This window comes from Marmota flaviventris, chromosome 2 (assembly GCF_047511675.1).
Source record: "Marmota flaviventris isolate mMarFla1 chromosome 2, mMarFla1.hap1, whole genome shotgun sequence".
Classification (NCBI taxonomy): domain Eukaryota; kingdom Metazoa; phylum Chordata; class Mammalia; order Rodentia; family Sciuridae; genus Marmota; species Marmota flaviventris.
In genome coordinates this window covers 162,366,663-162,379,068 of record NC_092499.1, presented here as the reverse complement: position 1 = coordinate 162,379,068, position 12,406 = coordinate 162,366,663, and the positions used below count along the sequence as shown (strand labels likewise).

Below are 12,406 nucleotides of genomic sequence, written 5' to 3'. Positions count from 1 at the left end.
TGCTTAATAATATATTTTTAAAGTAGGAGAATGTCCTTAGAATACAATCCTAGTTCCGAGATTTGGACTGGGAAGAAGAGTCATTGACCCCTCTGTACTTCAGTTCCTTATCTACGTTAAGAAGCATGATATTTATCAAAATCCAAGGGCATGACACAGATCCAACCATGAACAAGATGGGTGTCCTGCTCTATGGGACTTACAGTTGGAGGCAGATTCTGACAAGTCAACTGACAATAATATCAAGATTATAAAGCTTTGGTGGGGAAAATAGGAGAGTGATAAAATATGTACACTGTTATCTAAATATTGTAAATTTTACTAATTAACAGTTGCAGACAAAACTTCAGAGGCATAGTTTGTGAGCTGCAATGGAAACTTAAACTTTACTTTCCAAATTCCTATGTTCACCTCTAGAATATGCAATTAAACATTACCATCTTCTACTTAAGAAGCATGAATCAAGCTAGGCACCACATTACAAGCCTTTAATCCCAGAGGCTCAGAAAGCTGAGACAGGAGGCTTGCAAGTTCAAAGTCAGCCTCAGCAACTCAGTGAGGCCCTAAGCAACTTAATGAGACCCTGTCTGTAAATAAAACATAAAATATAAAAAAAGCTGGGGATGTGGCTCAGGGGTTAAGTGCCCCTGGGTTCAATCTCTGGTACAAAGAAAAAAAAAAGGCACCAACTATATGTCACATGGAAAATGTGTATTCACATTGAATGCAAAACATTTGCAATTTCTAAGACCTTCAGTTTCCCTCAACTCCATTAAGTTATAAATGAAGATTTAATGTTTCCATTCTAGATAGATTTTACTCTAAACATAGAATTTGCTACCTCAACTTTCTCTTTTTATAAGTGAATTTCCAAAATGGGCTAAAGCTGCAACTGATGGTCTGGTTACTACATGGGCATTTTATGAATGGAAAAGTTCTCTAAAAATGCATGTTGTGAAATCAATCCCTAATGAAAAGACAGTAGCCTAAGGCTCTGGCTCATACGTTGTCTATAACCCTACCACCACCAAAAAAACAAAAACAAAAAAACCTGCCTTGGACAATTTCACTGGGCATATTAATTGAACAAGGATCAGTTAATGGGAATGACCAGATCTACTAACTTCAATCCAGGACAGCCCTTTACACACCAGCACCAGCATGTGTACCTCAATGAATGGTTCTAGCTAGACTGGTCACTAGAACCCATCAGGATTAGATGAGGAAGTGTAGCATATTCCTTGCTGAGGAGATATTCCTGTTGTCATTACTCAGCATGCTGAAGACCAGAAAAATTGCCAGAGCCTCTGCTATCATCCTTGACTACAGTTTAGCTCAATTTCACTGATTTCCTATGAACTAAATATTAACAAGTATACAGAAACCAACTCCATCAAAAATGAACAGCTGAAATATAAGGCAGAGATCTGAAGATATTTGAGCGAAATTATAATATGGAAAAAAATTTAAAAGTATGAATTTCCATCAAATCATTGCTGCAGTGTAACTTTAAAAAATTATTTTAAGAAGTTAATTTCATGAGAAATGTAGAATTCTCAGAAAACAGTGTAAAAGGTTCTTGATATCCTACTAAACTATGTTTATAACGAACAGGAAAGTAAAGGAACATAAATGTCTCTGAAATTTATTCTTGATTTGAAAGTGGCTATATTTTTAATATCTTTAGTTTCATACTAGACATGTAAATATGAGCTATACCACATTACACCCCATTGTTTATGGGAGCTTTTAAATATCTATGACATTCTTTATTTTAGAATCAGTCAATTTTCCTACATGCAGCAAAGAAGATTCTTTGACTCAGGGGGAAGCTGGTGACGTCGCATCCTAGGAGAAAGTGAAGAAACAAGAAAGGCTGTCCGTGTGGGAACCACTCTGTGCAGCAGAACTGGCATTGATAAATTTGTAAGATGTTACAAGCAATTTTAAGTGCACTATGAAGTGGTTCTATTTAGAAATAGGAGGGGTACCCAACATAAGAAAGACCTTTTAAAATTAAATACAAATAAATATTTTTATGAGAACCTTAAAGCAATAACGTCCTGTGTCAACAAATGTACTGTTGTTGTTGTTGTTGTTTTTGGTTGTTGTTGTTTCATTGTGGATCGAACACTGTAGTCAGATCCTTAACTCCAAGAAATAAGCAAAACATGGGGTACATTGTAATTATTCAGATTAGAATCTTCCTTTCCCATTCAGGGTGTCTCCTTCAAAAGCGATCAATTGAGGAAATGAACAGGAAGTGGATTTAATATCTACTTGGATCACTATCAGCTCGGCAGAGAGCATGGAACATTTCAGTCCTACAGGGAGTCATCAATAGTTCCCCCTAAACACTCTAATTATGTACCAGATGGTTAAATTCAGTTCATCCTTTGACCATGAAAAGGTCAGACCTAAGAACTGCCATCTAATCGCCTTGAGCCCATATTCAAGCTTTACTTCTAAAATACAGACAAACCAATTTTTTTCATTTTCTTTTTTAAAATCATATTTAACAAAATAACTGATTCCTAGCATAACGTTATTCCCACCTTAGCACATGTGTCTAATTACCCCCTTTTTTTCAACCACACATGACACAGTGATAGTTTATTAGAACTCATGCATCAAGTACTTATTATACTCCAGCAATTGGAAATGGGGATTTGGATGGTAAGGGCAGTGACAGTAGGATCTCAAATGTGAGCCATGTTATGAGAAAGAGAATAAAGATAACCTGTATGAGTGAGTGCAAATCATGAGTGTGTCCTATAGCCAAGATATGTTCATATTAATTTCCCAAAGAAGCCTATCTGTGCTATAAAGGGTGTTGTCTTAATACTATGCTATCTCTGAAGGCTTAGTACATGCATGTCTTGGATTTGGCCAAGATATATGCCCCACATGCTAGCTCCAGGTACATCTTCTTCATCCTTGTCAGGGACAGCAATTAATAGACTGGCATGAACAATGCTAACACCTTACTCACATCAGAAAACATAAATATAAGTTTTCAAATACAGGATAAATTCTTTAATTTTGATATACTCTTATGGATAAATTACCCAGAAAATGATAAACTGTGTTAGACAGAGATGGTTATGGAACACCTTGAGCTTAGCTGGTATGCAAGCCATGATTCTTACTAGAATTGGATTTCTTCTATACAGATCTGAGTTGACTAATATTGTTTCAAGGTATAAAAATACTGGGTAATCTGAGGAATGTTTCAACTTTAAACTATTAAAAATGGCACTATTTTGAGATGTCTAGATCACACAAGACTAGCTCCATTAAAAGGTCATCATCTCGGGATAACTCATAAATGAACAGTTATTAAAAAGATTATTAAATATCGGGTCTAGTACATCTGGCCAATAATATGGCAAAAATTGCTAAATGGCTTTCATCATCAAATGTCTTAAGTTTGAAATCCTGAGGAGGGAAAATCAGATGTCTCCCTTCTAGTTCTATTATATGTCTTTAATCATGAAAAGTGCCACTCATCTTCACTAGTTTTAGTTCCAAACTGCATTAAATTCTAAGGTCCAGGAGAAAATAAAAAGTGGGAGGGGTGGGGGCACTTTCCTTTTTCAGTTTTCTGCAGAGGATGTTATTTAAATTTCCATCTAAAGGAGCAACATTGAGCACGTGAAGTTATCCTGTATCATATTCACATTATGCTTGTGTCCAGACTTTTCTTTTATAGGAGCTAAAAGTACAGAAACAAAGAGATGTGAGGCTCATACAAGGAAACAATGGAATCGGAAAGAAACTTGTAAAGCAATCCTTAAAAACAAGAATAGCAATAATAACAAAACTCAAGCAGAAAAAAATCTTTAATGTCTACATATTATAAGGGGAAAAAAACAGGTAAGAATCAACATAGCTAACACTGCTAACATAAACAAAAGAATAAAATACAAAACACAAAAAGTTTGCCCTCAAGAATAACAGTGACTAAGAGGTGATTTTGGCATTGTGGAAAAAAATATATGCTCTGGAATAAGAAGGTGTCATGGTTTAGATATTAGGTGTCACCTAAAAGCTCATGTGTGACAATGCAATAATATTGAGATGAAATGATTCCAGGAAGTTGAGTTTAGGAATAAAAAGGTACAATATACAGGCAAAAACTCTGCACTTAGTAAATCACAATATACGTAATAGTTGGAATTGTTTTCATAATAGTAATGCTCTACATCTTCAGCAACAGATTTTAACCAAATAAGGGCAGTGGATTAATTTACAATAGAATCTCTTTCCTTCTCATCAACTGGATTGTTCAGTTCTATTTCTTAAAAAGGAAGTTTTAACAAATTACAAAGGTGCATCCTTAACACAACTTTAGACAACAATGGTTCGAAAACTATTGTGCAGGGAACAGTGGGGACTAAGGGCATTAAAAAGAAGGAAGAAAAAATTAGCAGAGGCAGAGAGAGGATCATCCAAAGGGTTGTGATATAATACAACATACAGAATAGACTGGCTTTATTTGTTACAGAAGGTGCTTTGGCTAGACAAGACTGTGAGGATGAATAGCAGTATAAGGAGATTACAGAAAGAACAGCCTAGCAATAAGAGCAATCTGCCATGAATAAACTCAATTAGTGGTAGGAAGTGATCAGCCCATTTCATGGAGATATTCAAGCATAGACTGAATTAGAAAACAGTCGAACCAGGTAACTTTAAAGTTCCTAGAACATATGTTCTTCCCAATTTCTGAATGTTCCCAATAGGGAGAAATCGGATAAGTTTTAAGTTTTTTGAGCCTTAACTTCAAAAAAGCTTTGGGAACTTTGACATAAAGCATCGATGGCAGACCAAATTTCTGGTCCTAATTCTTTTCTCCTCATAGTGGTAACATCCATAGTCTTGCCAGAGCTTCTTAATGGATAGACTATACTTCCTTGTTTTTTGACTTTGGGTTCTGTTAGTAATTCATATTGGCCAACAGGAAGTTAGTAGACAATGATGCCAGCAGAGGATTTCACGGCTGCCCTTTTGTACTTCTTTCACCATCATGATGACTACTGTTCCCTCAGCACAAACCCCCAAATGAGACAAACGGGGAAGAAAAACCTTCACTGAGCTGAAGATGACTTTTATCCAACAGCAGAGCCACTTTCATCTATTTGCAAACCAGCAGTGGAAAAAAAAAAAACTTTTTGGTATGGGACTTAGTGTTGGAGTGCTGTTTGTTACTTGGCAATAGCTGACTGATAAAACATTTGTTACAACAGAAGTTTTGAGGAACAAGGTGTCTAAATTACATATTGGAGACTGTTCAACTTCATTAATAAAATGACCTCATCAAAAAGTGGCCCATTCAATAAGACTGCCCAGCTATCAAAAAAGCATGAATAAACTTAATTTAAATCTTTTTATCATACAAAGATTTAAATTGTCTGGGAAAAAGAATGTAATTAAAATTGCTGTAATTATTACTGCTGGAATACTTAAGTGTTCTCTTCCAACAGGAAGCATGCACATTTTTAAAGAAATGAGATTGGGGAGATAAACTGTTTTGAAATGTTTTTTCAACAAAGTCTAAATACATTCACTCTGCCTGTGAGACAGGCAGCTGTGAGCAAAATGGGTTTTAATCAAATTTAGATGAAATAACCATTTCAAAAGTACTCAAAGAGATCTTTGTCTAGAACGTATCAACAAGTCCCACAATGCAAATGTTTATGCCTATATTACAACAATGCAAGTGCCACACAACCAAGTATGTATGAACCTATTACTTCCTGATTCAGAAACTCCTAACAACTGAGATGTTACATTATCAAATACCTAGAGTTATACCTGCTCTACTACAGAGTGTCTTTGGTACAGAACTCCTGAACAATGAGCCAGAAGGAGGTTGTTATGGCTGACATCTTGGTAGATAATGGTAAAAACAACTCCACTATTTTCTACAGGCATTATAACAATCTTAATACCTACTTCACAGATAGTAAATCAAACTCATTCCCAAGGACCATATTTTATCTCAAGGTACAGAGTATGCCTAGCTGAGAGATGTAATACATAAAATTTGAATGCTGTAGGTTGCTTCTATTATGTAGTGAGATTCCCACTGTAGCCTACTTGGATCATAAAGCAGACTGGAAAAGCCATAATGATTAACACAAACTTATGCAATGCTCATATTTGCTCTATGTTCCAGCTATGAGAAATAATAAAGACCTTTATTTTTAACATGGTAGAATTATGGTTTTGTACCTATGAGGACAAGCAAGTCTGGTTTGTTTAATATTTAACACTCTTTGTAAAAATAATGTATTACTCTATATTGCTACCTTTTTCAATTGTTAGCCCTATGCTGGCATTTTAAATTCTACTCTCTAGTCTTAATGATCATTAATTCTGGTTATCTTATCAGGGATGTATAAGAAAATATGGAATGGGACACTTTAAGACAAAGTAATGGAAAATAAATTAGTTGAGAAAAGTGAAAGAATACATGAAAATAAATTAGTAGAAAAAGTGTTGATATTAAAAGGTATCCTGGTGATTTTAAGAATTTTTTCCAAGACCGAAAAAGATTCACCTTGTTTTAGTCAGGTTTTATGTTGCTGTGAACAAAATACCTGACAAAAACAACCTAGAGTCAGAAAAAGTTTATGTGGGGCTCAATTTCTGAGGTCTCAGTCCATAGACTGCAGACTCCATTGCTCTGGGTCCAAGATGAGGCAGAACATCATGGCAGAAGGACCCGGTGAAGGGAAGTTGCTCAGCTCATGGTGAAGCCAGGAAGCAGAAGGAGGGGGAGGATAAAAGAGGTCAAAGGGAAATTGTCACCTTCTAGGGCATACCTCAGGGACCCTCTTATATTCCACCAGCCTACAATTACCATCCAGCAGTCCATTCAAGCAAGAATGGAATGGTTAGGTAATAGCTTTCATAATCTAATCACTTCACCTCTGAATATTTCTGCATTAATAGGTTTAGGGGGACACCTCATAGCAAAACCATAACACCTCTATGTAGAGTTAAAAGCCTTCAGGTATGAGGCAATAAGGTATGCATGTATGAAAGAGGGGTGCTTTGGAAATGACAATAATCCACCTAAAAACAAGAGAATTCAACTGACTCAAAATCAAAAAGCCTCCATTGGTCTAGAGCAAACAAAGCTATAGCACCAGTCTGTGGATCATAGCATATTCTCCAACCAAGTGCTTGTGTTCTCCTCTTCACTTCCCTAGAGACTAGAGGAGAAAAAATAGGTGAAAATGTAGAATCAGCTCAGTAACTTGTCATTAGCTCTGATGATGGAAGGAGGGAAGCTATGCACTTCCTGGTCTCAGAAGATGGTAAGTTTCAGAGTGGGTTAAATTTTGGGACTGTCCCTGTCATCAAGAAGGGGTACATTCGTGGTGCACATTTCCCAAAGATTTGACCAGAATAGAAAATGTCCTTTGGGTGCCAGGGCTAAAATGAGCAGGTGAGTAAAATCACCGATTCACTCAACTGTGCACCACACTGCAGAGTAGCTATCATGGCTGAGCATGATCCCAGCTGAGAATGGAAGTAGACTGGATGGATCAAAAGAGGCAGAGCTCCTCCCTTCTGAGATTCTGGAATTTAGCAGAGGTATGAGAACAATGGCCAAGCAACTAGGGCCAGATGAAATAAAAAATAAATATAGGATGTGTTATCCCTGGTTGCTCACAGTACTACTGAATCCTATAGACAGAAAGGGTGGGTAAGAAGAGAGAGAGATATTGTAGGGGAGAGCTAGGAGCCTCTGAGAGAGGATGCTGACCACTGACTTGCTTAGTGGAAAGAAGATCCTCCTCAGGCAGGTAAAAATGTGAACTTGCTTCAGACCAGCAGAACACCTCTTTCAAATACAAATGATGGGTTTGGTGTGAGGCAAGAGGGAGAAAAGCCAGGGAAAAGTGCTGAATGCACTTTGGAGGCAACCATATGTTTATTTGACAAAACAGTAGAAAGAAGCCATTAGAAAAAGCTAGACTTTAAGATGACAAGTCTTTCTAGGACAGAAATACAGAAATTCAGAGAAAGAACTAGAATGTGATGGAAGTTGGGGTTGGAGACTAGGAGAAGAGTACTAAAAACTACTGACAAGTCAGGAGCTGAAATCACACTGGTTGAAAGAGAATAGTCGAGAAGGACGAAAGAAGGCAAGAAAAGGCAATTAGTTGGGGAAGACAACAGTGTAGGACAGGCACTGCTGGCTCCACTCCATGTCCCGCAGTGATGGGAGGACATGTAAAATCTGGGTCCTTACAGGAAGCATGGTGTAGCACTAATGTGTTCTGCCACATCACTGTCCTAATCACAGCTGGAATGGAGGATGTCAATGAAGGTCACTGCCAGACTGGGCACTTTTTCAGGCAGCACAAATTAGCCTGCTAGAAGCTAGCAGGCCTAGACAGATTCCAGTGCACCAGACTATAAATCAACACGAAGCCAAACAATCAGAAATGCTTTAATCATCTGACAAATGATGAGGTGGATGCAAATTTGCAAGCCTGAGTTTTAAGAAAACAAAGCAGGTGGTCATAAAGATATTTTATCAGTCCTCTGCAATCAGGTATTTTCATTTTATAGCAGATATTTCAAATATTTACATTAAACTTCGGAGGTCTGCTTTTGCCCGATTCCAATTTGATTAGCTACACCAAGATATTTGTATTCCCTTGACTGTTTTCCCTTTTATTAAAGATCTCAGAAAATGTACTGCGTCTTTAAAAGTCTCCTTCCTAGAGTCTTGTCAAATGTGAGATTAGCCAAAGAGCTTCATCTTGAGAATTGAAAGTCAGTTTCCAGACTTCAGGTGCCCCATGCTGACTACCCTGGAGATGCAATGGGTTCATAAACGACTGGACACCTGGGCCTTCTTGAAAGGGTGCAGAAGTGCTATTTCCTGAAACTGATGAATGCCTAAGTTTCTGCAAGAAGACAAGTTCTACTGTTAATAAATTTTTCTTCTCTGGAACAACAACACACCTGAATTCACTTAAAGCACAGCATCTGATCACATCAAATTGTGTACGTGGAGGAAGTGTGTTCAGAGATGGTGTATGTGGATAAAACACACGATCTTCCCTCATAAGCACAATGTGGGTATTCAGAAGGACAAGTGACTGACACTGGTCATTGCTGGGCTCGCCCTCAACCCTGACCGTTGTGTAGAGCAGTAATTGAACCTCTGCCAGAGAAAGGATATTGACTCCCACATTTCCATGAAGAAAGTAAACCATGTCAACCAAGGTAGTCTGGAATTTGGATGACAAATGGACTCCATTTGCCAAAACTAAATCAGGGATTTCTGCTTTCCAATCCAGAGAAAGCTGAACTAGATCTTGTTGGAGTAGAGGATGATTCTCAAAGGCAGCAGCTTCAGACTTTGACATCAGGACACACAGGAGGTCACGGCATAACTGTTGAGAGAGATTTTTGTTGTAACTAAACACAGTGAGCAGAAGGGCCTCCGTGGATCCCAGGAATCGAATGCTTTGCCCACCAAAACCAATCTGAATTTCTTGTAGTCCAGAAAGAGATAGAACATGAAAGATGTCCATTGAGCCTGTGTGCTTATCTGACAGAACCAAAGAGTATAAAGTTGACTGAAGGAGGAGCAAACATGCTGGCTGGGGGTCAGGTTCTATGCAGTTAGCCACAGCAAGCCAGTAAATGCCTTTGATGTCCTTCACATCACCTATAGGTTCTGGCAGAGAACAAGTCACAACCTCAAGAAAGTCTTTTAAAGAATATTCTTGAAATTTCAGCATTTGGTCTGGGAATTGCACAAGGGTCTGCTTAAATGCAGAGCTCTTTCTAGCATCTTCAGAGTCAAGGCAGAAAACTGAACTTGGCAAGGAACCTGGTAAAGCTGCAGATGTGAAGGTGGAGGCCCTGTAAGGCTCTGGGCTCTTTTCTGGCCTCAGACTCCTTGCCTCTTTGTTGCTGCTGCTGCTGCTGCCAACCTGAGCTTCAGGAAAACAATGAGATCCGGATGGCACCACACGTGACTTCAAAAGCATGTCCAGGGGCAAGTGCTTCAGAAATGGCAAGCTTCTGATGAATGTTGTCACATGGGAGGTGAGCCCACTTGGGTCACACAGAGTCCCCACATGCTTGGCTTGGTGAATCATCTTTGTGCCAGTCTGTAGCAGGTGACTGCTAGTATCTTTATAAAGAGCTGAGAACTTGTGGTAAAAATATCCCAGCCTGTTGTTTCCTTCTGTCCTAATAGTTATCAGCGATGACGGAGAGCTATTCTTTTCAGCAGATAACTCTTTCTCATCTTGCTGTTCACAACAAAACTCAGGGGCCGTTGTGCTCTGAGAAGCACTCCCAGATGTGCTCTCTTCATGAGAAACACTTTCAGAGAGGACAAAGCAGAGCACCCTGCTTTGCCTGGCCTGCTTGCTTCTGCTATTTATAGACACTTGTTGGGACTTCTGTTGCAGCAATGTCCAGCTGGACTCAATTCCCAAGTTGTGTTCATCTTTGTGAGTCATCAACTCACTGAAATTATCTGACTTACTCTGAAAATCTTCTCCATCATTGGTTACGTTTTCCTTAAGGAAAAAGATTTCAGGTAGATGAAAACATTTTGGTTCAAGATGGCCAGAGTACTCAGGACAACAATATTTGTAACCACTGTCCTGCAGTTCCTGGGGTACTAAGGACTGATCCCTTCTTTCTTGTGATGTTGAGGAGGAAGCTCTAGAGCCTAAGATTCTCTGTTGCATGTGATGACTCCAGTGACTGCTCTGATCCTCCTCCCTCCTCTCTTCTCTAATGATGCTAGAAGTACCAGTGGCATCTTTGGGCAGAAGTGGGACAAGATATTGAGTGGGCCAAAACCGATTTTTCTGTTCAAGATGTCAAAAAAAAAAAGTTGAAATGGGGATGTGGCACCATTTCTGTGATTCTTTTGCACATGATGATTCCTGTAGTCATTAGTTTCATTGAGTGTATTAATTCAGAGTTTAAGTAGAAAGCCTAAGCTAGCTGTATTGATTGGTATGATTTAAGAATAGATGATCTGATTTATACATAGCACATTAATTTCCATATTTATTATTTATAAATTGCCAAGTATTTTGATACAAGCATATTGTATAGGATTGATTCACAGTATCCACTTGTTGGTCTAACATTTCATTTTCTCTAAAGCAAATCCTAAGACCTTATTCAGTGTTTAAAAGGTCATTTATAGTTATGAAAATAAATGCAAGACCATATGTCCAAAATGTAAAAATATTAGGGCATACTTAATTAGAATTAGAGGGCAAGACCAAAAGCAATTCACAAGTATTCCAACTCAGGTCTGATTTCTCTTTTTGGTTCATTTCATGAGAATCTTGTGTCCTCTCTGGCTAAGTCAGCATCACCACGGAAGGCTTACTGCACATTTGCTCTGTGTCAGGCACCACAGAAACAAAGAAATAAAAGGCTGCACCTGGGGTAACCTGCTAAGGGAATGGGTATTCAGAGGAGGATAATATCACTCCTCAATGCTGGCAGGAGGGGGTGGCCAGGGCCACATTCACCCTCTTGCTCCCCATTCAGTAATGAATGTAAATCTTTGGCAGAGAGATTTCTACCACCTAGCAGGGTTTTGTTGTTGTTGTTGTTTGTTTTTATGGGAAAATGTGAAGGACATGCCCTTTCGGGGAAGAAAATACAAGTAAAATCTTACAAATTGTATGCCCCCCAAAATTGTTAGTTTGATAATCAACCAGAGAAATAAGCTAATTAACCAAGTGTATTTCCTTTATGCTGTTGCCAACTCACAGTCTACAAAACGAACAGGGTTTTTAAAACATTAAATAGTACTCAGTTTCATTTCCAAACCCCATATCTGATCCTGATTATATAATTCTGTCTTTTAAATGCAGACCAAGGAAAAGGATACTGTTACAAATGAAAAACTGGGCAAAGCTCCACCAAACCTGCGTGCTGTTCAAGAAAGTCAAAGCAGTTTTCAACCTGCAGGATTCCGTTTAATTCTAAGTCCATATAATAGCTTGCCTTCCCTATTAGCCATTAATCTCACTGGGACTTCAAAATTCTAATTATGCAACTAAACATTAAGAAAATTTAATCACACAAGCATGCCATAATTTAAGGCGACCCTATCAATCTGAAAAATCATTACCTACCTCATATTTTAGCTTACGTTGAATGGTGCCATTGTGAAGTTTCTCATTATCCTGAAAATAAATAAAAAGCCCTCTATATTAAATTATAGCATGTTCATAGAGGAGAGAAAAACTGATTTGATTAGACATATTTATGGGAATAAAATTCTATAGAAACATACTTGTCATTCAACAATGACAACCCTTTTACAGAATTTACGTTCCCAAGATAAACATGACTATTGATCGATCTGTCTGAAAAAGAACTGAAC

The 12,406-nt window shown here is 38.1% G+C and overlaps 1 protein-coding gene across 2 annotated transcripts in view; it reads right to left on the bottom strand.

Annotated features, from left to right (window-relative positions):
- The window catches only part of Kif16b (kinesin family member 16B), a 300,714-nt gene that overhangs the window by 93,837 nt on the left and 194,471 nt on the right, over positions 1–12,406 (bottom strand). For both annotated transcript variants that reach the window (XM_027921573.3, XM_071608712.1), the window contains exon 22: positions 12,156–12,206. In XM_027921573.3, coding sequence (XP_027777374.1) covers positions 12,156–12,206 — 51 coding nt within the window. The remainder of the gene's footprint in view (positions 1–12,155; positions 12,207–12,406) is intronic.